At 56.6% G+C, this 26,134-nt stretch overlaps 2 protein-coding genes across 3 annotated transcripts in view; both read left to right on the forward strand.

Moving 5' to 3' along the window:
• The first annotated feature begins 6,016 nt into the window (after positions 1-6,016).
• Positions 6,017-11,137, forward strand: LOC147413869 (uncharacterized). The gene is made up of 4 exons (XM_086477045.1): positions 6,017-6,176; positions 6,417-6,567; positions 9,848-9,920; positions 10,511-11,137. Exons 1-4 carry the CDS (start codon positions 6,017-6,019, stop codon positions 11,135-11,137), a joined length of 1,011 nt encoding a protein of 336 aa, XP_086333171.1.
• A 2,446-nt stretch (positions 11,138-13,583) lies between these two features.
• Positions 13,584-26,134, forward strand: part of NUDCD3 (NudC domain containing 3) — a 30,979-nt gene continuing 18,428 nt past the window's right edge. For both annotated transcript variants that reach the window (XM_086477127.1, XM_086477126.1), the window contains exons 1-2: positions 13,584-13,781; positions 16,182-16,489. In XM_086477127.1, coding sequence (XP_086333253.1) covers positions 13,584-13,781; positions 16,182-16,489 — 506 coding nt within the window. The remainder of the gene's footprint in view (positions 13,782-16,181; positions 16,490-26,134) is intronic.

The following is a 26,134-nucleotide window of genomic DNA, read 5'->3' on the forward strand; positions in this document are numbered from 1 at the left end:
CATTAAGGTTTCTGACACTCTGTCATGAATTTCTTTATGAACCTCACGAAGGTCATGGCTGGGAGCTGCGTCAACAGCAGGAATGGCAGAGCAAGCACCCTGCCCACCCTGCCACGAGCAGCCATGGAGAGGGGGAGAGAGATGCTCCGCTGGAGCGGGAGGGAGGCCTTCTGCTCCCACGGGCTTTCTCCCAGGAAGGACAGTGAAGCCCAGGCAGGCATGGTGGCCGTGGTGCTGGTGCCCACCCTTTCCCCGAGCCGCTGGGTGTGGGCTCCCAGGCTGGAGGGGTGTTTGACTTGAGCCAAGGCAGCTCTTCCCTGGCCTCCACTGTAGCCAAGGCCACCGAATGGAAGCAAGGAGCTCTGTGGAAAGCTGGCATTGTGGCTGGCCCTGACTTGCCCAAGCGGTAGGGCGATCATAGCAGGCTGAGAGAAGCCCTGTCCCGAGTCCTCTGAAAGGACCTGGGAAGACTGCCAAGGAGCCCCTGCTGTAGGGCAGGGGGGCTGCCCCAGGCTGCTGCAAGCATCCAGGTCCCAGGAGGAAGGGCAGGAAAAGCCCACCTTGTTCAGCGCAATCTGCTGTAGCATGTACTCGGACACGTTGTCCCAAATCCTCGTGACTTCTGAGAAGCAAGGTGAGACAAGTCAGGCTCTGAGCCAGCGGCTCACCACCCTTCAGCACCGGCCCAGCCGCGGAGCAGATGGGCACAGCTGTAATCAAACACACGGCAGAGGAAGGACACGCACGGCTGGGGCTGGGGCTGCGGAGCCCACCTCTTGGCTGACTGCTGCCTGTCAGCCTCAGTGTAAGCCCAGGAGCGGGCTGGAGCTCAGCCAGGGGCAGCAGAAGGGGTTTGGACACGGGCACCCTGCTGCCTCCTCTGGGCAGGGGGAGGCTGTCCCCCAGCTCCAGGGCAGGGAATGACAAGAAGCACCAGTGGGAGAAACCCAGAGGCTGTGGCTGGATGCCCAGCGGAGGAGCCAAGCCAAGCCAGTTGGAAGGAAAGCCTCCAATTTCCAACACAGGCATTGCAGGGGTCTCTAGAGACCCAAGGGAGGTGCACAACACCTCAGCCTTCCTCAGACAGAACCTTTCCCTTCCCCTCCCCTTTCCCCTCCCTTTCCCTTCGCCTTCAGCAGCTCATCTCCAGGGTGGACCCTCTCCCTGAGGAAATGTCACCATGGACTTCCTCCCACCAGGAGGGTGGTGCTGTGCTCCCTGGGGCTTCTGGCATCCCCAGGGTCTCCCCAGCTGGGACCAGTCAGGGTCCCCGAGGCACCCCGCACTTTTGGAAGCTAGTAACATGGCCGGAGGAGCTCCTGAAGGCCTCACCATCCAGGCTGAGCAGCCTCAGTGCTGGGAGCTTGACGAAAGGAAACTTGATCATTTTGGCTGTGCTTCATGCCTTCTTCCCCACTCTCATCCTGCTTCTCCTCCAGTGCCCTGCAGGGAAGTGTGGGTGAGGGCTGGGGGCAGGCAGGACAGGGGCAGCGGTCACTGTGATGTCAGCACAGCGTCACAGTACCACAGCATCACAGCATCACAGAGCGGTAGGGGTTGGGAGGGACCTCTGGAGATCAGCTAGTCCAGCCTAGGACTTCAAGCAGGACTTCAGGTCCTCTCCAGTCGCCGCTCTAATCTTTATGAGCCCCTCGGCTCTGCTGCCTGTGAGCTGTCGTCACCCACCAGCCCCTCTGGGCACCCTCCGAGCTCTGCTGTTTTCCTCTGGGCACCCTCAGATGCCCTCCCCTGGGATTGCCCATGCCCTGGTGCATCCCCTCCCCATACACACACCCCTCTGTAGGTGCAAAATCCGATGTTTGTTCTAGTTCACAACGAGAACAGCCTAACATTTGCTCTCTTGAAGTCCAGGGTGGCAGCACTGCTGTCCTTCTTTCTCATTACCCTGATAATTCTAAACTCAACCATCTCAAGATCCCTGTGGCCAAGGCCGGCACCTACCATCACATCTCCCACCAGTCCTTCTCCAGTCACAAAGAACAAGTCTAGGAGGGCATCTTTCCTAGTTGGCTCCCTGAGTACCTGCGACAAAAATTCTCTCCCACAAACTCCAGGGATTTCCCAGACCTGCTCATCACAGCAGTATGTTATTCCCAGCTGATGTCTGGGAAGTTGACATCTCCTGTAAGGACAAGGGCTACCAATCCAGAGATTTCTCCTACGTGCTTGCAGAACTGCTCATCAGCGCTGGCAAGCGGCAGTAGGCACCTACTACAACATCTCCTTTGCTTTTCATGCCCCTCATCCTCACCCAGAGGCTCTCACCCACACCATCGCTGACTGTCGGGCTGTGCCATCAAACCTCTCCCTTACATCCCGTGTGACTCCTCCACCTCGCCTGCCCTGCCCTGCCTTGCCCACCCCTCCCGAACAGCCTGTACCCTCCATCCCAGCCCTCCAGCCGTGGGACTCGTTCCACCAAGTTTTAGGATCATAGAGTCATAGAACAGTTTTGGTTGGAAGAGACCTTCAAGATCATCGAGTCCAACCTTTGTCCTTGCTCTTCCAGCAGCACCAAACCATGTCCCTAAGTACAACATCTACCTGTCTTTTAAACACCTCCAGGGATGGTGACTCCACCACCTCCCTGGGCAGGCTGTTCCAATGCCTGGCAGCCCTTTCAGTAGAGAAACTCTTCCTAATATCCAACCTGAACCTCCCCTGGTGCAGCTTAAAGCCATTTCCCCTGTTCTGTCGCTTGTTACTAGGGTGAAGAAACCAACAGCCACCTGGCTACAACCTCCTTTCAGGTAGTTGTAGGGAGCAATAAGTTCTGCCCTCAGCCTTCTCTTCTCCAGGCTAAACAGTCCCAGATCCCTCAGCCGTTCCTCACACGAGACATGCTCCAAGTCCTTTCCTAGCTTGGCAACCCGCCTCTGTACCCTCTCCAGCACCTCAATGTCCTTCTTGTAGAGGGGGGACCAAAACTGGACACAGTACTCAAGGCGCAGCCTCACCAAAGACGAGTACAGGGGCACGATCACCTCCCTGCTCCCGCTGACACCACCATTCCTGATGCAGGCCAGGATGCTGTTGGCCTTCTTGGCCACCTGGGCACACTGCGGGCTCATGTTCAGCTGGCTGTCAGCCAACACCCCCAGGTCCCTCTCTGCTGGGCAGCTCTTCAGCCACTCCTCCCCAAACCTGGAGTGCTGCTGGGGGTGTTTGTGACTGAAGTGCAGGACCCAGCAATTGGCCTTGTTGAAACTCATGGAACTGGTCTTGGCCCAGCTATCCAACCTGTCTAGATCCCTCTATAGAGGGATCCCTGCCCTCAAGCAGACCGACACTTCCACCGAGCTTGGTGTCATCTGCAAACTTACTAAGGGTGCACTCTGTCCCCTCGTCCAAATCGTTGATAAAGATGTTAAACAGGAGTGGCCCCAGTCACTGACAATGTCCTCCTGGATTGTGGGGGGGACATTTTGCTCCTGGCCCCTGTCTCTTGGCTTGGGGGGCTGACTTTCCCTAGTACAAGTGTTCCTATTACTAAAGACTGAGGCAAAGAAAGCATTAAGCACCTCAGCCTTATCCTCGTCTCTTATTACCGTATTACCTCCTGGATCTAGTAGAGGATGGAGGCTCTCCCTGGTCTTTCTTTTGTGGTTAACGTATTCATAGAAACTTCTCTTGTTGCCCTTTCCCTCCAAAGTCAAATTAACTTCTAGCTGGGCTTTGGACCTTCTGATTGCCTCCCTGCATAACCTAACACCATTCTTGTACTCGAGTGGTCTGCCCATTCTTCCAGAGGCCATAGACTCTCCTTTTTTCCCTGCTTTTAAGCCAAATCTCCCTATTCAGCCAGGCCGGTCTTCTTTGCCACGAGCTTGTCTTACAGCACGTGGGGTTGGCCTGTTCCTGTGCCTTTAAGATTTCCTTCTTAAGAAGTGTCCAGCCTTCTGGAGTCCTATACCTTCTGGAGTCCTATACCTTTCAAAACTCACTCCCAAGGGGTTCTACCAAGTAACCTCCTGAACAAGTCAAAGTCCACCCTTTGAAAGTCCAAAGTGGCAGTTTTGCTGCCCCCACTCCTAACATCTCTAAGAATAGAGAACTTAATAATTTCGTGGCCACTGTTCCCTAGACTGCCTCCAACTGCAATATCCTCCACAAGACCTTCTCTGTTCACAAACAGGAGGTCCAGCAAGGTGCCTTTCCTGGTCGGTTCACTTACCAGCTTGTGAGGAAGTTATCCTCCACACATTCCAGGAACCTCCTGGATTGTTCCCTCTGTGCTGTGTCGTATGTCCAGCAGATACCTGTGAAGTTGAAGTCCCCCACAAAAACAATGGCAGGTGACCGTGAGATTTCTCCCAAGTGCTTGTAGAATGTTTCATCTACCTCACTGCTCTGATTGGGAGGTCTATAGCAGACTCCCACAGCAATATCAGCTTTATTGGCCTTGTCACTTTTCCTAATCCAAACACTCTCAACCCTATTGTCACTATACTTAAATTCTGAGCATTCATAACAGTCCCTAACATACAGGTCCGCCCCACCCCTCTCCTTCCCTGTCTATCCCTCCTGAAGAGCTTGTAGCTGTTGATCGTGGCACTGCAGTCACATGAGGCATCCCACCATGTTACTGTGATAGCCACTATGGCATAGTTTTCCTGATGCATCATGGCTTCAAGCTCCCCCTGTGTGTTGCTCATACTCTGTGCATTGGTATAGATGCACTTCAGATGAGTTAATGATCCCAACACCTTTTTGTGGGTGTGGGCCCCGTTTCCTACCAGACGCTTCTCAGGTGTTTCCGTGACTTCTAAAATGTCAACAGCTCTTGCCTCTTCATTGCTCATTATACGTTCATCCTTTGTCACCACTGAGAGGGCAAGTCCCACTAATCCCAAGGATGTCCTAGCTCTGGGAAGGCACCAAGGCTTCCAGCCAAAGGCACCTGCACCCACAGCCCCTGCTAGCCACCTGTAGGGGCCGGGGGCCCCTCAGCCCCCTTAACCCTTTCCCTCCCCAGGAGGAGCTGGGGAGGTGCTTGGGGGCAGGGCGGAACACGGGGAGCCCCCACATTCCCCTGGAGAGTCCTTAGCAGCCAACATCCAGAAGGAACCACGGTGCTGCCACCACATCTTGGGAATGGGAAACCATCATGGCAGTGGGAAACCACTGCACCTAGAATGGGAAACCATTGAGATGGGAAGTGGTTGTGGTATGAAGAATCCAACCTTCACAAGACTGGCTGAAGCAGGGGCTGGCTGAACAACTGCCATGGGGACAGAGCCCCCAGAATGCTGTTTGCCCCCCACAAACCTCATGCTGACCAACCACCGTGCCAGGCACAGCAGCAGGCTCCTGCTCCTCCTGGTGCTCCTGCCCCTCGGGTAACCCCCCAGCCAGCTCCGCTTGCCACCATCTCACCCCATCACCTCTCTTCACTTTCCCCAAGAGAAGGGTTCCCTCTCCAGCTGCCGATGGCGTCAGAGGTGCCCGGCGTGAGCTTCACCACCCTGGCGATGCTGCCACCGGTCACTGCCAGCGTGCTGCCCTCTGCCCCGGAGATGCCGGTGTCCTTTGAGCCTGCTCAGCTCCACACCGTCACCTACCAGCTGGCCCAGGCCACTGTCTGGCACAGGGTGCCGGGGTCCCTGGGGGCCCCAGGGCAGGTTGTGCCACTCCCCCATGGGGTGCAGCTCTCTCCCGTGCCTGCTCCCTGTCCCATAGCCTACAGCTGGGGACAGCAGGTGGTGACAGGGACACTGGTGCCCCACCAGCCGATGGGGCCAGGGGCTGTGGTCCAGGAGGAGCCCTGGTACCCCATGGACTTCTGTCCACTGCACATCCCTGCCCCCTCCCCGGCCCCCTGACATCCCACCGCTCCATGGCTCAGCGTTGGGCGCAGGGCCCCCCTCTGCTCCACGCCTGGTCCAGCAGCACCCAGAAGCCGGCAGAGGGACAACCTGCAGATGCAGGACGAGTCCTTCACCACGGGCATCACCAGCCTTCACAATATGCTCACCTGGCAAGGACACTGTCCCCGATGTCCCTGACATCCCCAATGTCCCCAACATCACCAACAGCCACCGTCTTCCCCAACCATCTCCCTCACTTCTCAGAGTACAGGGTGGAAGGCAACTGCCTTGAGGACCGAGTAGTGGCAGCAATGCTGGGGGACATCAAGCCTTTCGGGGGGGGAGGCAGTGACATCCCCCTTGCTGGACCCCAAGAGGACAGGGCAGGGTGGTGGCCATCCTCCCCACCTGGCTGCCAGAGAGTCCTGGGGAGCCTTCTCAGGAGAGTCCTACAGAGACTTCGAAGGAGAATCCTGCAGAGACTTCAAAGGAGAGTCCTGCAGAACGGTCAGCGGAGACTCCGATGGAGACTCCAACAGAGAGTCCTGTGAGAGGCCCCTGGAGCGTTACCCCGAGGGTGCCCTGAAGAATCCCCTGAAGAGACCCCCAAGGGTCCCCTGAAGGCTGACCCGCAGCCACCATCCTTCTGTACCGATTGTCTGGCAGTTTCCACAGAACCCGCTATCTCCGGGAAGCAGTGCAGACCGACCATCCAAGCTGGGAAGTGTGAACCCGAAAAGTGCTGGAAGGGGATCCAGCAGCAGCCGGACTGCTGAGGCTTTCCTGCTTCCTGGTGCGATGCAGGGGACGCTGTGCCAGGACGGAGAAGGAGGGACGGGTGCTCTCACCGTCTCCCACCTCATGGGAGCAAGAGTCACCAGTTAAAAGTGATGAATGAGAGAACTTGCGGGTGAGAAACACGTGACACAAGTGATGGCTTAATGAATTCATGAGCTAGATGAGTCCGTGCAGAGGCGATGGGGCGCTTGTTTGCATGTTGGTCTTCTTTGTTGATGATTTCGGAAATTAAGGCTTAATTTACAGAGTACATTGTCCTGTAAATTTCAGAAATCCAAACTGACCGTGACAGGGAATTTGGGGACAGGGGGGCATGGGGACATGGGAATGGGGAGGGGGTGGCTGGGGACATGAGGGTGCACAGGGGCATGGATGTGGGGCCAAAGGGGGGCTGGAGCTGTGGGGGGGTGGGGACAGGGGGCAGCAGGGAGCGGGGCGGAGGGTGTAATAGGTAACATATGGTGCTTTGTTCATTAAACCTGTATGGGAGGGTATGGACGATTTATGTATGGAAAATTTATGTATGGAAGATTTACGTGCTCGCAAGGCTTGATAGCTTAACCGAAGGACATCCGGCAAAGTGAACAAGACCCGTAGCTGAGGGGAGTTGAGTAATCACATTTTTGCAAAAGTTCACCCACAGGGCAACGAGGAAGACCTTCAGCCTTCGTCCTTACGACCACCAGGAGGCAGAGAAAGACCCCCCAGCAACAGAAGGAACATGCGCAGAGTATCGACCTGATTGCGACATCGCGAATGCAGGAAACGAGACTGTATATAATGTGCTTACACGAGGCGGGAAGTTGCGAGCCGTTGGCGGAGCGCAGACTCCCCGGCCGCCCAGCGCTGCCTTTGCTCTTGTTCGCTTGCTAATATAATAAAATTCGCATTGGATTTGGACACTTTAAATTGTCCGTGTCTCAACTTATCACAATTTGGTGCCGTGACTCGGATCGCGACTAGATTGTGGCCTGTGGCTGCATTGGGGAGGCGCCCCGCCAGCCGGCGGCCCCTGCAGCCCTCAGGTCACTTCTGTCTCGACCGACGAACCTAAATTGAACACTGAGCAAAGGAGAACCGGTAACCCTGTAATCTTTGTGCACGAAGCTCCGAACGAAGACGAAGGACGCGTGAGTATAGGCCGGGAATCCGTTCGGTTTGGTTTGGGTAGCCTGGGGCACGGTGTATGAGACGTCCTGCCAGGGCGAAGTGAGTGCGGACCCTCTAGTAGTGCGTTTCTCGTAGCCCGCGAGGGAGCGAGCCACAAACGAGGGGAGCAGTTGGTGTGTGTGAGTGAGTGCCTCAGAAGATGGGACAAAGGAAAAGCAAGCCCTTTGAGCCCATGGGAGAGGGGCCCCATGTGAAATTGCCCCAAATACCGCCCGACAGTCCCCTAGGGCTGATGTTGAAACACTGGGATAACTTTCCCTCTAGGCAGGGAAAGGATAAGGTAAAAATGATCCATTATTGCATAGAGGTCTGGGGCGGAAAACAGATTCGAGGAGACCATCTGTATTGGCCTGGTTTTGGATTGTTTGAGGATTGGATATGTCAGGCACTAAACATTTATGTTAACTCAAAGGAACCATTTAATTTGGAAGAAAGTGAATACGCCGGTCTGTGGATGGTGGCCGACACTAGGGTAAATTTATACCCTTTAAAAGAAAAGGGGGGTGGCTACCGAGGGAGGAAGAATAGAGAGGAAGAATTAATAAAGCTTTCAAGGAATATCAAGAAGCGGATGAGTTGCCCACTAAATGGTTAGAGAGACTACGAAAGAGTCTCCAAATGTATTCCAGTCTGAATGTAGACACTCAGGAGGGGCAGGCCCTGCTGAAAATGCAATTTGTAGCAAACGCATGGGAAGATATTAAAAGAAAAATTGAGAAGATAGATGACTGGCAGAACAGAGGTTTGGACGAGCTATTGAGGGAGGCACAGAAGGTGTTTGTCAGAAGGGAAGACGAGAGGTTTAAGAAGCAGGCAAAGGTGATGGTAGCAGTGGCTCGGGAAGGACAACATGGAGGTGGGATTAGATCAACTCACAAAACGGACCCAAGACCCGGGGTGGAAGGAACAAGGAGAAAGGACGTAGGGTGTTATTATTGTGGGAGGAAGGGTCATATGAGAAGGGAATGCAGAAAGCGGCTGCAAGATGAGAAAATATTCAAGGAGGATTAGGGGTGTCAGGGGCTCTATTTGCTGGGGGCTAGACATAAAACCGAGCCCTTGATAAAAATTAAAGTAAGTCCCCAGCAACAGGAAATCGAGTTCCTTGTGGACTCCGGGGCCAAAAGGTCCACAGTACAAGAATTACCCCGGGGATGTCACTTGTCCCCGGAGACAATGCAAGTAATTGGAGCAAAAGGAGAGCCTTTCGGGGTTCCAGTAATAAAAGACGTTCTTTTTGAAATGGAATCTAAATTTGGGGTGGGATCCGTATTGTTGGTCCCAGAAGCAGATTATAACCTATTGGGACGAGATATGATCATCACACTGGGCATTAATTTGGAAGTTAAAAATAATGAGTTGCAAGTAAAATTATGTCCCCTTAGGAGTGAGGATGAAGTAAAAATTAACCCCGAGGTTTGGCACACTCCGGAGACAGTGGGCAAATTAAATATCCCACCCTTCACTGTAACTATCAAGGATCCAGAAATTCCAATAAAAATAAAACAATACCCAATCTCACGAGAAGGCAGGATGGGGTTGAAACCAGAGATTGAAAGATTAATTAAACCAAGGCTACTGGAACCATGCATGTCTCCCTTCAATACACCCATCTTACCCGTAAAGAAAACTGATGGGTCCTATAGATTAGTCCATGACCTACGGGAAATTAACAAAAGAACACTTGCAAGGTTCCCAGTTGTGGCAAATCCGTATATTTTACTGAGCCAGCTGGGACCTGAAAGTAAAGAGACCTTACTAACCCCATAGTGGGAAGGGCCTTGTCCTGTTTTTCTTACTACAGAAACCTCCATACGAACAGCTGAAAGAGGGTGGACTCACGCCAGCCGAATCACAGGACCCGTAAAGAATCAACAGTGGCAAGTGACCAGTGTACCCAGGGACCTAAAAATAAAATTTCAAAGGACCTGAATGAACACCTTTAAAATTGAATATAGTGAGAATCCAATTCTGACTGAAGATGGGCATGTAGATGCTGAAATCAAGTGTGGTATATTAACTGTTACCCATTCGTGTGCTTTGTGTGTAAGGTGTGTCTTGAACGGTGGTGGGCCCATTGCCGAAACGGAAGACCCCAAAGAGTGTCTGCCGGATCTGCTGGGAGTGGGAAAGGGAACTCACAGAATTGGCATTAAAATTAAAAGAATCACAGGGAGAGATTATTCTTGAATCAGAGGAATGGTGGGAGATATTTGCTAAAGGAATTCGGCCCGAAAATTATTGTTACCATTTGAACGAACCGATTCCTTTTGTCGCTGAAATAGTAAGAGGGCAGTGCCGGAAGTTCCTGAAAGGGGTGAAGTGCAACGCACCCCAAGTTAAAGATACCAACTGGAGTTCATACATCCTGAGGCAAGCGGCTAAAGTAAGCACTAGCCCTCCTGAAGAATACCCCTGCTGCCGAGAAGATGGTACCCCTCGTGGCTCGAAGCAACTGAGTCAACGAGCGAGGCAGAGGAGTAAAAAGCTGTGGAGGAATGAACCCAACGATTGGGACCGTAACGCAGTGCTTGAGATCCTGCCTCAAGGATGGTAGTGAAAAGGCGAAGCCCTGGAGTGCAAACGACAAAAATCGGGGACGGGTATCAAATCAGGGTAGGAATAAGCAATTGGTATATTACAAAAACCACCACTTTTCCCGCTACGTATTTATAGGGGCAATCTGGGTAGTATTATGCGTCCCTGTTTGTGAGCCGTACGTGCATGAACCTTTTAAATGGACCCTGTTTAGGTGGGAAGACCAAGCTGTAGTACAGACAAAAATAGTCTCTGGACCTCCCAGTTTTACTCCCACATTGTGCCAACTCGTGCCAATACAACCGTGCTTAAACCTAAAAGGGTTTTATTTTTGCCCTAGTTCAAATCCAGGAAGGACCTATTGTAATTCACCAGGACATTATTATTGCACATACTGGGGTTGTGAAACCATAGCATTGGACTGGGCTCCCGGGGGAGGGAATGATAAGTTTATTACAGTAACATGGGGACCAGTGGGATGTGCACCCCCTCAGCGTGATAGTTCTGGTGGTATACTATTGTCTGGAAATTGCCAGTTTGTATACATGAATATTTCTCAAGACCAGAACCCTACATGGTTTGTGGGAAAAACTTGGGGAATGCGTTATTGGGAACCGGGAACTGATAGAGGAGGACTGATACTAATAAAAAAAGAGACCATTCCAAATGATCCGGAACCAATTGGACCAAATCCCGTGCTAACACATGAACAAACTCTGGGACCCGCGAATGATACTGAAACTAGCAATGATACCCAGTTTACTGGTAATAATACTCACTCTGGTATAAGCAATGATACTTAGTTTACTGGTAATAATACTCACTCTGGTATAACTATCTCAGAAGAAGAAAACTTAGAAGGAAATACCCTATGGAAAGTGATGCAAGCTAGCTACCGAATACTAAATAAGACTAACCCGCAAATAACCAGCTCCTGCTGGCTATGTTATAGCATTAAATCGCCCTTTTACGAGGCTGTAGGAATTACATCCAGGGCTAGGCAGGTAAATGGGACAAACCCTGCACAATGTTTATGGAGAAAAAGGAAAGGATCAGGTCCAAGGTCTCACCTTGGAACAAGTAACGGGAAAAGGACGGTGCGTTGGGACAATTCCACCCACAAAACAACATTTGTGTAATGTAAGTATTTCACTCACAAAGGAAGCTCCTGCGGATTGGTGAATACCAGCTGCCAACACAAAATGGGTGTGCTCAAGTATCGGAGTAACACCCTGCTTGAGTCAACAAGATTTTAATGAAAGCAAAGATTACTGCATACAAGTAGCAATAATTCCAAAAATTGTATATCACTCAGATGAGTTTGTCTACAATTATCAAACCACCCCCGAGCACCATCTTGCTAGGAAGGAGCCGTTTACAGCTCTGACCATAGCCGCCCTCCTTACAACTGGGGGAACCGGAGCAGCCACAGGGATAGCCTCTTTAATTAACCAACAAGCTGAATTTAAGTCACTTAGAGTAGCAGTGGATGAGGATTTGAGCAGAATAGAAAAATCGATAGACGCGTTGGAAAAATCACTAAGATCACTATCAGAAGTGGTGCTTCAGAATAGACGCGGCTTGGATTTATTATTCTTGCAGCAAGGGGGATTGTGTGCAGCTTTAAAGGAAGAGTGCTGTGTGTATGCAGATCATACCGGAATAGTATGGGACACAATGGCAGAGCTAAGAAAGGGGTTGGAACAACGAAGGAGAGAGCAAGAATCCCAACAAAGTTGGTACGAATCATGGTTTAACCATTCTCCTTGGCTTACTACTTTATTGTCAACATTGGCGGGACCATTAATACTGCTCACTTTAGCGCTTGCATTCGGACCTTGTATTTTTAATGAAGTTATCGCGATAGTTAAGAACCGTTTAGAAGCCGCTCACCGGATGCTTGTTCGAGCGAAGTACGAATCAGTACCCGATGAGCCCAATTTGGCAGAAACCCTTATCTTGAATGCTCAAGAGCTACAACGGTTCAATGAACAAAATAATGGACAAAAGAAAAAGGGGGGATTGTAATAGGTAACATATTGTGCTTTGTTCATTAAACCTGTATGGGAGGGTATGGACGATTTATGTATGGAAAATTTATGTATGGAAGATTTACGTGCTCGCAAGGCTTGATAGCTTAACCGAAGGACATCCGGCAAAGTGAACAAGACCCGTAGCTGAGGGGAGTTGAGTAATCACATTTTTGCAAAAGTTCACCCACAGGGCAACGAGGAAGACCTTCAGCCTTCGTCCTTACGACTACCAGGAGGCAGAGAAAGACCCCCCAGCAACAGAAGGAACATGCGCAGAGTATCGACCTGATTGCGACATCGCGAATGCAGGAAACGAGACTGTATATAATGTGCTTACACGAGGCGGGAAGTTGCGAGCCGTTGGCGGAGCGCAGACTCCCCGGCCGCCCAGCGCTGCCTTTGCTCTTGTTCGCTTGCTAATATAATAAAATTCACATTGGATTTGGACACTTTAAATTGTCCGTGTCTCAACTTATCACAGAGGGGATGCCGGTGACACTTCTGAGGTGTGGGGTTCAAGCCAGGGGAGCTGCCCACCTGCGAGGGCCTGAAGGACCCCATCACCCCCCAGATCTGGGAAGGGGTGGGGGGGGATTGGGTGCTTGCCACCCCCAATGGGGCACCTTCATGCTCCTGGGGGGCAGGACCCTCACAGCCCCATAGGTCATGGTGGCCTGTCCCTCCAAGCTGGGTGTGGAGCTGGGGTTCCCTCCCGTGGGGTAATGTCAGGGTGGCTGTGGAGCCAAACCTGTTGCCGGGGTCCCCCACGGTGTCCCCCACGGTGCTGGTGGGGTGCTGTGCCCCATGGGGGCCCTGTGCTGGGAACAGGGCAAGGTTGAGAAGTGGCCCTGTGTGTGTGTCCCCCCCAGCTGGCTGCAGTGGGGCCGGGGGGGTGATGGGTGCCGCAGTGGGGCTGGGGCCCCACTGCCACTCTTGGGGGACTGGGGGTCCCCAGGGTACTGGAGGGGGACAGGGGGTCCCAGGGGTGCTATTTCAGGGGCTGGGAGTCCCAGGACCACTTTGAGGGGCCCTGGGGGTTGGGGGGGGCCCGTTGGGGAGGCCGGAACGCCGGGGCGCGGGGCGGGTTCCGGGCGGACCGAGGCACAGGGATGGGCGGGGGGGGGGGGGGCCGTGACCGGAATTGCGGGGGACGTCGCGGGGCGGACCGGAAGCGGTGCCGAGCGCTGTTGCCGTGACAGCGGGGCCCGGAGCCGCCATGGAGGCCGCGGCCGCGCTCACCGACATGTACGACCAGGCGCTGCTGGGGATCCTGCAGCACGTCGGGAACGTGGAGGAGTTCCTGCGCGTCCTCTTCGGCTTCCTCTACCGCAAGACCGACTTCTACCGCCTCCTCCTGCGGCCCGGGGACCGCCTGGGCTTCCCGCCCGGCGCGGCCCAGGCCATGGCCCTCCAGGTACCGGCGGGGCGCCCGGGGACCGCTGCACCCTCCCGGCCTTGGGGGCCTCCCGGGGCCGCTGCTCCTCGGCGGGCTGTGGCGGTGACCGTCCCAGCCGTGCGGGTGGGAGGCGGAGGCGCCGGTGGCCGGTGTTGTCCCCACAGCAGCCGTGTTTGTCCCCTCCGGGCCGAGCGGGCCGTGTCGCCCGGGGCTGGGTGGGTGTCTGCCAGCGGGACGGCCGGGTCTCCTCTGTGATGGCCGCGGTGGAGATGCGGGCAGGGTGAGGGAGACCGGGAACGGGGGCCGGGCAGCACGGCAGCCCTCCGGTTTCCAAGCCGGCCCGGAGGGGTGCAGGAGGAGGCAGGAGCGGTGGCCTGGCAGGTCGGGTGGATGCTGGTGTGGGTGGGAAGTGTCACCCTTGTAAGAGGATGAGGAGCCTCAGGGGCAGGCGGGGCCTGCAAGACCCTCATGGAAAGAGCTGGGGTGCAATTCCCCTCTCGGAGCTTGGCTCTGGCTGAGGGTGGCTGCCGGCAGCACAGGGCCAGGGCGGGCTCACAGGGAGCTGCCACCATGAGCCGTGGGATCAAGGAGCCTGGAGAGTGGCCGGAGGCAGGCAGAGGCCCTGGGAGTCGTGCGGGGAGCTGCTTTGGGCTCCGCTCGGCGGGAGCTCGTGGCCAGCACTGGGTTCACCTCGACTGACAAAAGTCCTGACCTGCTGTTTTCACTGCCCGGCTGGGCTTGGCACTGGGGCAGCGCTGGAGGCCTCTGAGTCAGGGCTGCTCTGGGCTGTTGCTTGTGTTTATTAGCAGGGAGGACACAAGCTCATAAAACTGGGGATAAGACTGGATTTGGGGTGTTTGTCTGCTCAGCCCGCATGAGTTTTCCTTCCCAGGTGAGTCAGGCCGGGGGGTGACATGGGCAGGCTGATGGGAGCTCCCTGCCCCCCTCCCTGTGGTGGTCTGTGGCACGAGGGGGTCCTCACCCGCCCCCGGCCCCTGTGTTCCCTGGTTAGCCGTGGGAGCGTGCTGGGCTGAGTGGGGAGCTCAGGGGGGTCTCAGGCTGCAGAGGGGCGAGCGTGGTGCCCAAACCGCTCAGCAGTGGGGCAGTGATGGTGGGAGAACTGCCTTGGGGACCGTTTTGGGCCCAGGCACTAGGAGGGAGGCGCAGCGCTGCAGCCGCAGCGTTCGTTCCCTGGCAAGGTGTTGGCCAGGGCGGCCTCATGGCTGCAGGCACAGGGACCTGGAGCATGGGGGGCAGTTTGGAAAGGTCTTGTCCCTGCCTCTGGCTTGGCTGCGGCCCGGGGGAAGGACGCAGTTTCGAGGCGTTGCTCTGCACGACCCGCGTGGGGCTTGAGCTCGGGCTTCAGCTGGGGAGAGGGAGCCGGGAATGGGCGCCATGGCTTTGCGTGGAGTAAAAGCGGTTGCAAAGAATGAATCAAGTGGAGCGGGGATGATGCCTGGCACTCACCGCTCCTGTGGCCGCATCCCATGGGCTAATCCCTGTGTGGGGAAGAAGCCCGGGGTGAGGGGTCTGAGCAAGCACTAGGATAAAGCTGCTCCTGTCCTGCTGTGGCTGAGCCAGCGGGAGCCCTCCCGGCACTTTGTCCCTTTATCTTACACCTCCTGAACCCAGAGGAAGACTCGAATCAAGTGGCACCGTGGGCCCGGTGCGCAGCCTAGTGTCAGTCTCCTGCTGGAAGAACTGAAGCTGGCTCAGAAATATTCCTGGGAAGTGAAGGAGGGCTGCGCTTGACGCTCGCTCGCTTTTCAGAACGTGTTTACAGTCTGGCGCTTGGGTGGGAGAAGCTTTAGCTCCTTCAAGGAGCAGGCGCAGGTCCCGGATCGCTGTGGCTGCATCCTGCAGCTGTGGGTTTCATTTCTAATCTCCAGCCTGTGCTAGACGGGCACGGCTGGAGACAAACTGCAGGGTGGGATTACACATTCTCCTGCTGCCGCTGTCTGGGGCAGTGACTTTCTCGCCTGCCACTCCTCTGGGGGCAGGGAGGGGTGGCTTTTCTCTGAGCAAGTGCATGGTTTTGGCCTGAATCGGTCAGTTCTGACTCAAAACGCCACATGAGGTCACTCTGTTTCTTTACCTGTGCTGGCTGAGAGAGCTCAGAGTCTGTTCAGGCTCAGCCGGAACACGACCCAAGAAACCATTTCAAAACAGCTTCCAGGAACTGGGGCTTTCTCCTGAGGGGTGTTTACTGTGGCTGTGTGACTTTTGAAAGAGTTGCTGGCTGGTTTTGTTGGTGACTGAAGGAAGTCAGCGTGGGGAGTGGAGGCATGTGGGGTCCAGAAAGGGAAGGATGGTAATAAGTGCCCCAAGTGCGCGATGCTTCTTCTCTCCTTCTGCCCCGGCTCCTCAGGCAGAGCTTGGCAGCTTGCTGACCCGCTGGGTTTGCTTTTTATCTTCCAGGCGTTCAAAGTCTTTGAGCGGATGGCCCGGCAGGATGACGAGAAGAGGCGCCGAGAGCTGGAGGCAAAGCTAAGTAAGAAGGAGGAGGAGGAGGAGGCTGCCGCAGCTGCTGAGAGAGTAAAACTGTCACCTGCAGCTCAGGAGGTTGAGATAGAGACAACACCAGAGCACGTCCCAGTGCCGGATGCTGGAGGAGCCGGGGACACACAGGAGTCGGCCGTAGCCCGGGACGCAGCCCCCAGTCCTCTGTCGGTGGAGCCCCCGGGGGCCACTGCCCCAGCAGAGCCCCGGCCAGCCGAACTGCCCACGTAAGGGTCTCTTACTTTCTTCGTGCTCTTGGCAGGGGGGAGGCAACAACACAGAGGTGGTGGTCACTGTCCAGCCCTTTTCGGGGAGGATGGGCACTCGGCCCTTCGGGAGGCCGTGAGGATTTCCCTTGGGGGCTCCCGTGGCTGGAGACCTGTAGTTCCCCACGGGAGGGCAGGGGTTTGTTCTCCTCTGGGTGGTTTGATGTCTCCCGCTGCTCTCTGAGCAGAGAAGGTGGCACATCCCTGCACCCAGCCCTGCAGAGCTGGGGCCGGTCCATCCAGCTCCTCCTTGCACTGGCTGCAGTGAGCGGTGTCCCTTTTCCGGCACAGCTGGGCTAATCCTCCTGTCTGTCACAGCTCTGGGAAACCCTGGCACCATCCTGTAACCCTTTTCTCACGGAAATTTGGTGTCAGACCCCCCTGGCGTGCTGTGAGCCATGCCGGCAGTGGGCTAGGAGGTGGCACAGATACCCGCAATACCCTGAGTCGGCGCAGGCAGGCCTGGCTGCATGGCAGGCAGCGAAGCCAGCCGCAGCATCAAGGATATGCAGCCAAAAATGGGTTCGGAGCTCTCCAGAGGTCTCTGGCCCAACCCTTTGCTCAGAGCGGGGCCAACTTTGAAGATCAATCAAGTGCTGCAGAGAGCTTTCTCTTTAGCTCTGCTCTTTCACCAGACTCGGCCGCTTTCAAGCGGGGCTGAGCAGCCTTGGTTTTTACAAAAATGTCCCTGTTTCAAAGTCCTTCCAGGGTATCTGTGACTCTTCCAGCTCGACTCTGTCAGCTGAGCGGCGGGAGGTGAGCTGCAGTGGGCCGGCAGGGCCTTTATGAGCCGCTTACCTGAGCGCAGGGTCCTGTGCAGGGTTCGCTCGGCCTTCCCTGGGCGTCACCTTGACCCCCAAGCTGAGGCAACGCTGCCCAGCCCTTGCTCAGGGCCTCGCACGCTGTTGAGTTTCAAGCTCCTGTGTCTCCTCGCTGCCCAGTCAGTGCTTTGCCTCACCAGGGGGAGCGATGCCACGAGCAGGCCGTGGCAGAACACCACCTCTGCCTTCCTTCCCCAGTGTCTCTCGTGGTCAGAGACCCACGCGGTGGCCACGCAGCCCTCCGCTTGCTCAGCGCCACTTTCCTGGTCCTTCGCTGCGGTCCATCCCCGCTGCCCTACCGGTGCTTGGCGAGGAGCACAGCTTGGGTGGTGATCACTGTCCTCCAGGCCAGTTTAGACACATCAGTGGTGAGAGCAAGGCGCTGGAGGGAAACGGGCTTTGCTGGGAGAGCCCCAAGTCCTGGAAGGACTGGGATAGCCAATGCCCCTGAGGGGCAGAGAGGGTTCAGAGCCTGGGCTTTGGGGGCTGTCGGGCCTCGGCGTGTGGAAGGGAAGGTCTGAGGACCAAAATCTTGGGAGCAGTGGAACGATCAGTGGCAGGACTGTGGCGGAGTCAGAGCCTGCAGCCTCGGCTTAAGGCAGCGGTAGAAAGGAGGGCCGGAGCGTGGCAGCATCGGGTAGAAGGGGAAGGGTAACCGCTGCGCTCGGTCAAAGTGCCTGCCAGGTGACTTGATCCGCTGGGGAGGAGGAGAAGGACTTGTGCTTAACTAGACTGGTCCGACACACATCCCTCAGGATAAAAATAAGCCAGAAGCCAAAAATGAAATCACCTGAAAAGCCACGTTCTGCTGCCTGTGCCGGAGCTGTCCTGCGAAAGAAAGATTGTCCTCGGGGCTGTCAGTCTGACACCTCTCCCAGCACAAAATTAATGAGCCAAAAAAAGCCCCATTGGAGCAGGCAGGTCTCTGCAGCTGGGCTGCGCAGCTGTTTCCAGCCTGGCTTTGTCCTAAGCAGGAAGGAGAGGGAGAGGCTCGAGCCCCCCGTGAAACCGTGAGCAGGAGGGAGCCGGAGCTGCCCTTTGCGGTCCACATTTGTTGCATTCTGCCACGCGGAATTTCGACTGGGGCCTTTTGTGGTGGGGGCAGCAGCTGTGGTGAGTGGTATTTAGCTGCCTGAAAACAGATGTCAAGGCTGCGGGAAGGAAAACGGAGGGCTTAGGAAGGAAGCTGAGGGCTGGTGCAGAGGGAGGACGCGTCTGGTGGGGCCAGTTTCTGCTGCGGGTGGGGAGAGCCGGTCTCGCGTGCTCTGCCGGGTGCAAAGCCCAGCCCTTGCGTCCTCTCCCCTTCAGGTGTCTGTCCTGGCCCAGCCAGAGAGCGGCCCCTGACAGACTTCAGGCACTCGGATGCTGTTTTGCAGCCTGCAGCCGTGGCACCGAACGCAAAGCCCGGCGTGGCAGCTCTCCCGCAGGTCCAGCCTTGAAAAGAAGGTGCCCTCAGCTGAATACAGGTGCCCGTGCGGCTCTTCTGCCCTGCCTGGCAGGCTTTTCTCCCTTTCCTCTTCCTGCCTGCGCCTGCTCCTGCTGCCCCAAACATGCTGGTGGGGTAAAACACTCGCAGCACCCTTGGCGCCTGCCCAGTTTGAGTGCATAGTGGGTGAGTCTGGGTGCAGGAGGACCCGTCCAGCGAGGCTTTGCAGCCCGGTGATTTCCAGGCCAGAAGAACAGGGTGTCTGTGGGCTCTAAGTAGGGCAGAGCGGCCAACAGGTTTGTCAGATGGCTGTAGTTGGTTTCTGTGCCTCTGGGGGGCACTGGAGCCCCCCCCGAAAGGCAGTGGGGACCAGGAGCGGGTGTCCTGGGCACCCCCCGACAGACTATTAATAATTTAACCAGCTGTTTAATTCTGCACAGCCCCTTCTCGGCAAAACCCAGAGCCACCAGCCTGCTTACGAGGGGCGCATGAATAATGTGCAACTCCGGCGGCAAGAACGCAGAGCAGAGCTTCAAATGAAAATATTTTCCATCTCCCTTCCTTTCCCCCCACCCCCGCCCCACCGCCGGTGAAGAAAACCGCTGCCACCGAAATCTATATAAAAACTCGCTCATTCTGTCAACCTGACTGCTCCCTAAATGTAGGGCAGGTACCATCCCAGATCTGCCAGCTCCCATCAGAGCCTCGCTGCGCGCCCGGCTGCTGGGGCGCTGTTCGTGAGCATCTTGCGAAGCACAGTGAGATGGTAGCTGCTTTTTCGGGGTCGATCCGGAAGGGGAGAGGAGAATTAAGCCGGCTTTGCGGGTGCGGAGGCTTGCCTGCGGGCGAGGAGGGTGGCAGGGCTCGCTTCCTTGCTGTGCCTGGGGCTTGGCCAGGTCTCCTGGAGTCCCTCGCCTGCCCCGCCTCTGAAAGGCAGGTGATGCGGTTCCTTTTCGCTAGGAAGGCTGCCCCGTAAACGCGCTGAGGACTGAGGTGTCTTTGGGGTGACCCGTGTGCCAGGAGCTGCGCCAAGGGGGACCAGAGGTCTCCTTTGTGCCGCTGAAGAAGGCGGTTCCTCAGCCCCGCTTGCAGCTTCCCTGGGTGTCCTTCCCCGGCCATCATGGCTCGTGCGCTCTCCCCACCTCGCCGGCAGGGCCGAGGGGATCGTGCTCCCCTTGTGCCCCCGCACCGCGGGGCTGTTCGTCCCGGGAGCGCGCAGCCAGGGCCGGTGCTGCAGCTGCACAGCTCGCGCGGGCCCCGGCTCTTCCCCCATCTGCTCCCAGAAGCCATCCGCGCCTGAGCTCAGCTCCTAATTTTGAACACCTCCACCGCCCAGCACCCTCCCCTTCCCCCATCTTGGATTTCATCCTGCATATATTTGCCACACAGCATTTAAAATAGAGCCCGGCAGCCCACGTGTGCCACTGCGCAGCCCGGCCCGGGCGCTCGGCTTCTGCTTTCTGACTCTGGTTCCTGGCTTCCCTCTGCTCCTTTCTTTCCCTGAGTATGAACCAGGGGGGAACGCTCTCCTCCCCCCATCCCGTGAGCCCCATCCCAGGGGTTACTCCGTGTGCGGGCTGGAGGTGGTGACAGGTTCGTAGCCACAGCTGTGGAAGCCTGTGCATGATGGTGAAGGTCCCACCTTCATGTATTTCTCCATCCAGCCTTTGAGTCCCTCTTGGGTGCTCCGGCTGGGTGAGCTCAGTATGGGGCAGCTCTGGGCTCTTTGGGGTGCTCCGTTAGAGCTCCTGGCACATGGGTCAACACCATCTTGGACCTTCGGAGAATGACCCACTGGAAAGAGCAGCAGGGCGTTTCATCGTCAGGCAGGTGAAGTCCCTCAGAGAAGGATCTTTGAGGGTGGACAGATGTTGAAGGTTTCCCCCAAAAGGTGACGGTTCCCCCCAGGTGACTCCAGCCTGGCTCCTGCCTCCCCCCAGGGAGTTGGGGCAGCGGCTGGTCCCTGCTGCCTGCATAGGGCCACAGCTCAAGTCGGAGCGGGCTGACACGGAGCCAGGGCACCAACACGCCCCAGGCTGGGTGTGCAGTGTTCCCGGGGCTCAAAGCGGGACCTGGGGACGCGGAGCACCGGTGAGCACCAGGTGGGCTGAGGGGGACGAGCAGCACCTCATCCCTGGGACAGTTGGTGGCTGCTGCTGGGGGAGCCAGCCCAGTGACTTGTGCTGCTGAACCGGAGCAGAATGAAACCCTGAGGCCTTCGTGATCCGACTGTTCCCCTCCTTCAGCGTGGAGAGCGAAGACGAGGCCGGAGGATGGGTCTGTGGTGAGAAAGGGCCTGTTGGCAGCTCCCCCGCTGCCTTGGTTGGGCCTTGAAGGAGACCCTGCAGGTTTTCTGTGTGGCCCCGTGCACGCAGCGCGGTTGTGCCAAGGAAGGGGACGAACAGGCAGCAGCCTTGCCTGCGCCCCGTCCTGGCAGCAGGGCCCTGACCACCCTGGTCCAGGTGGGCTCTGCCGCGGGGCCGCCCGGCCGCTCGCTGCTCGGCCGGCCCGCTAAGTGGGTGGCGGGGCTCGGCAGTGACCTACAAAAATCCCTTGTGCGCTTTCCGCTGTCCCTAGCGAAAGGCAGGACAAAATTGAACTGAAATGTGTTAATCTGGTGAGCTGACTTCTCTGATGCTCCAGCTCTTCTCTCCCAAGAGCCGCGCTTCCATTCCTGGAGCCCGTGCGGCCTGGGGTTAACCCTTTGCGGGGCACGCTGGGGAGCACCCCCGAGATGACACAGCAGCACTCTGGGAAATTTCCATGAGGCTCCTGTTTGAACCTAATTCGACTTAGCAACGGCTCAGCTTTGCCGGAAGCCCAGATGGATTTTTTTTTTTTTTTTTCCTTGTGAGGTGCTTGTAGGATGGGCTTTCTGGCATGGCTTCGTTCTCCTCGGGGTGCCACGGAGGAGAATTTCACTGCTGGTCACCCTCAGTGGAGGAGCAGGGCTGTGGAGAGGAGGTATGGCTGCATGCTGCTGGCTTTGTGGCCAGTTTTGTTTGACTCGGAGGCAGCGGTGTCCCAAGCTTTCTCCTCTTGAGCCTTTTCCAGGAGAACAAGCAGGGGAAGGGAGGGGAGCCCACGGGTGCTCCTGTTCAGCAGGCTCTGTCCAGGACCATCCAGACCAGAAGCCAGTTAAACTGGTTTCCTTCCCTGATGTCCCTGTGGGCTTTCCTGGTGAGCTCACCGCAGAGTCCGTGCTGTTCTTCCAGCCTGACCCAGAAAGATGGAGCTGATCCTGATCCATATTTAAGGGAGAGTCTGTCCTGGTTCTGATTCCTTTCGCGTGTGTGACCTGCGCAGAGGTGCCACGAGGCGCCCGGGGCTGCGCGAGGGGAATTCCCCCAGCGCGGCCGAGGCCCGTCACGAGCAGGAGCCAGACAGACCTCCGGAGAACGGGCTGACCTGGTGCAGCCGAGCTCCATCTGGCCCCGTATCCTGTCCCCACCGGCAGCAGACGCTTGGGGAAGAGGAGAAGAACAGAACGAGCGTGCAGTGATACTTCCTCCGTGGTTTTCCCCTGCCGCCGGCAAATTGCGGCTCAGCGGCTCTCTGAGCCAGAGCAAGCAGTTGGTATTTCATGTGTCTTGGGGGATATTTTTTTTCTGTTTTCCCTTTTGGCTCTGAATTTCAGCCCTCGCATGGCCCGAGTCTCTGCAGCAGCGTCCTGCAGCAGGTCCTCCACCCAGCAGCACATCCTCCGCTGTGCGGCATCGCCGTGCGCGGCTTTTGGCTCTGTGCAGGTGGAAAGGCAGCAAGCTTTTCCCCATTTCTCTTCACCACCCCATGTGGGCTTTTCCTGTCGGTTTCCCCCTTTCAGCCTGTTTTTTGACTGAAGAGTCCTCCTTTGCTCGGTCGTTTCTCACTTAAGCATCCTCACGCTCCTGGTCCTGCACGATGCCCCGTTGCTCCTTGCCAGTGCTGGGGCAGCGAGGGCTGTCCCTGTGCTCTACATATGTGTGAACCCATCAAGGTTCTTCACTTTCTACCCCGTTTCTTTGCTCCTGGACTGTCCCGCTGGGGCCAGGAAACCCTCTTCCAGTCGTGTGGTCCCCCCCGAGTCAGCTGGCATCACCCAAACCCTTTTCCTCCACTCCCAGCGCTCCCCCAACGCTGAACGACCAGCTTTCCAGGTGGGAGCTGCAGCCCGTGCTGGCTGGGAACGTGAGCTTCATGAAAGCCTCGCTGCTCAAAAAGCCCCGCGTTGGCCAGACCTCCTTCCTCTGACGGGCCCAAGAGAGGAAAGGCAGCGTGTCCTCGGCTCGTCACGCAACACAAAGGCTGTTTCGCCCCCGGGAGCTGCAGCGCTGGCCTTGTGGTGCTGTTGTGTTTGGTTTCTAGGAGGGATGTGTCCAGGTTATACGGAGGGAAGTGGAGAAACTTCTCTTTAAGTGAAGTCCTCCCTGCCAGGTGGCCAAGCAGAGTCTTTCTTCTCGCAGCGGAGAGAGGCTGTGGCTTCCTGCTGGGGGAATTACTTCGATACGTAACCCCTCTTCCCATAGCGGTGGAAACTCAGCTGCTCGGGAAGCATCTTTTCAAAGGGCTGAAACACTCGAGCCGAGGATGAGATCCCCCAGGCCTCTGCCTGGTGCAGCCCTCGACTGTAACGAGGCTTTTGCAGCTGATGAGGAATCATTTGGGGCCCAGTTTTCCAGTGCTTTCACGGGGAATCGGCCTCGTCTGGTTGGGTTGCTGAGATCAGCAGCGGAGTGTCAGCTCCCCTGTCACGCTCTGAATCGCTTAGGGCTTTGGTTGCCCTACCAAGGTACTGAGCTCCAAAATTAGGTCCCAGGACCAAAAATAACTAAATTAAAACCTATAAATTTTTCTCTTAACAAGCAGAAAATCCCAGGGCTGGAGGCCGAGGGACAGCATGTACCTGATTCTTATTTCAATATCTGTTTGCTTGTTTTAATATCGTGTTGTTCACCAGAAGAAGTGGCCTAACGTGGAAAACTACCGCTAGCGAGCGGGTCTGGCACGGCCCCGTTGTGCCATCAGGTGTCGGGAGAGCTTGGGCCAGGTCACCTTGGTGGTGTGGGGGTCTGAGAGGCCACCTCATCCTGTGCTCCCACAATCCAATCCTGTTGGATTTCTTTGGCCTTACCCCCTTTTTCCAGGGGGACTATAACTGAACCCAGCCCAGTTTGGCTGTGCGTAGGTCACTCGGAGGAGACCTCTGAAGCCCAAGGTTGTATAAGCTCTGTGCAGACAATAAAGATCCTAGGGGACTTATCCGAACAGTAACGTGTCCTGCTGTCCTTGACCTAAATATCCCAGCAGCAGCGAAATCTAGCCCTCTGGTGCCGACGCTCCGAAGCTCTCCTGCGAGCTGGCGGTGGCATTTAAACTTGCCTAATGTCAGTAAGTTGGCTCTGTCGAACGGCTCCGTAAATAACTCAGAAACAGAAAGGGAAGGCTAAAAGCTCCCCCGAAGAGCAGGAGCTTGGAAAAGAGCAAGCCTGTCACCCATCAGGCCTGGCAGGGAGAGGGGCAGAGCGTCTTCCAGCCATGTGGTGGGACTGGTGGGACTCCAGCTGCTGCGGGTGGGGTGGATTCGCTGTTTGGCTGCTGGGTCGGGCAGGAAAGGCGTCAGCTTGTGCGGGTGCTGCGGTGGGCACCTCGTACAGGGCAGCCTTGTCCCCTTCTCCCCACAGCATCGTCCGGGCTTGATAATACGATGTGATACAGGGAGCGAGTGTCTCGATGCGCTTTGTGTTTGGTCGTTGGTCCCATCCTGGTGATGAGTCAAAGCTCTGAGGCTTCCTGAAGAGGAGGAGACCTTCCTGTAGGGCTGACGGTGGACACCACAGGCTGGAGCCTGGGCTGCATGGCCTGGCCGGGGCATGCCTGAGTTTTGGGGAGTGAGAGAGAAGGCGTTGGCTTCCATTTTTCAGGCTTTTTTTGAGGGCAGGACCACCAAGACTGTGCATTGAAGCCTTGGAGGTGTCTCCTTGGGAGCCCCAAGGCCGGGGTAGTGGGCCGTTGAGGAACCGCTGATGAACTTCTGTCCACGTTGGGGGTGAAGGAGACCTTCCGAAACTGGATTTGGGGTGTTCTCCCCCAGCAACCCAAACACACCTGGACTAGAAGAAACGCTGAGGGTTGGGAGGGCCCCAAGACACCCCCCCAGGCTGGAGCTCCCTGACATCCAGAGAGCGGCCGAGTGGATGGGAGCGGATCCCGAGGCTTGTTGACTGGGAGTGTGAATCGAGCTGTAAGAGGGAAGGGTTTGGTATTCAGCTTGCTTAACGCTTTGCCGGAGACCTAATTAGCTGAAGTGTTCTGCACAAAAGGAGCCTTTGTGAAGCGCTGGGTGCCTCCAGGAGCTCAGCAAAGGTGCCGAGAGCCCCACAGTAGGCGCTTCTTCTGCCTCGGAGCTTCTCGGGCAAAACCAGGAGAGATGAAGTGCAACGGTCCTGATGTTTTGATGCCAAAAGATGTTAAATCTGGAGGCGGGGAGGGGAGTGTCATTGCTGGCTTGCTTGCAGAAGGAGCACAAACCTGGTATTTTCCACGCACGCAATCTCTGCAGCTTTGGAAATGCAGCTTGCCGCGAAAGTTAAACTTTTGGCTTCTCTACCTGTTGCTCGGCTGCTCCAACACCCGCGTTGGGACCCCGAGGAGCAGAGGATGTGTTTGACCCTCTTCAAATTCATCTTAAAAGCTGGGGGATTTTCCCTCTGGCTGTAGTCCAGCTTGAGCTGGGGCTTGACAGAAGCTGTTCAGGGTGCACAGACCTTCCCGTGGCTCGAGGTGGCTTTGAGATTTCATCTGGCCATGCTGTCAGGCAGCGGGCTGGCAACCAGGAGCTCTGGAAATCTGTATTCTGGTGCACACGTTGGGGGCGTCGGGCGAACGTGGCCTTTATGTAGTGAGAGCTCTGCCCTCTGCCCGCTGCCTGCCCGGCTCGGCCGGCCCTCGCCCTGCTTCTCCCACGAGGGTTTCCACCCCGGTGGGCTGCGTGCAGCCCCGTTAGCGCTGGGAAGGCTGGATGCAGGTGGGGTCCAGGGTGCATCCCCAGGAGGGAGGGGGGATTTGTGATCGTGTGAAGGCCTGGGGTCTGCCAGGGGTCTCATGGTGGGAGCAGGAGGTGGGTGACCTGACCGTCGCCAGGGCAGGAGGGTGATGGCTGCCGACGTGGCGCTCGTTCCCAGCAGCCCCGTGCTACCCATGGCACAGAGCTGAGCGTATTGCAGCGGTTGTGGGGGGACAGACTGCCAGCGCTCCTCTCGTCCTCCTCTGTGTTGTCCTCCTCGCTGGAAGCCCAGCAAGAAGCCAAGCAGTGCCAACCATGAGCTAGAGGAGGGTCTGGACGCAGCCGCCTTGGGCGAGGTGGAGACGGTGGGGCTGCGG

The sequence above is a fragment of the Leptosomus discolor genome, chromosome 23 (assembly GCF_034619465.1).
Source record: "Leptosomus discolor isolate bLepDis1 chromosome 23, bLepDis1.hap2, whole genome shotgun sequence".
Classification (NCBI taxonomy): Eukaryota; Metazoa; Chordata; class Aves; order Leptosomiformes; family Leptosomidae; genus Leptosomus; species Leptosomus discolor.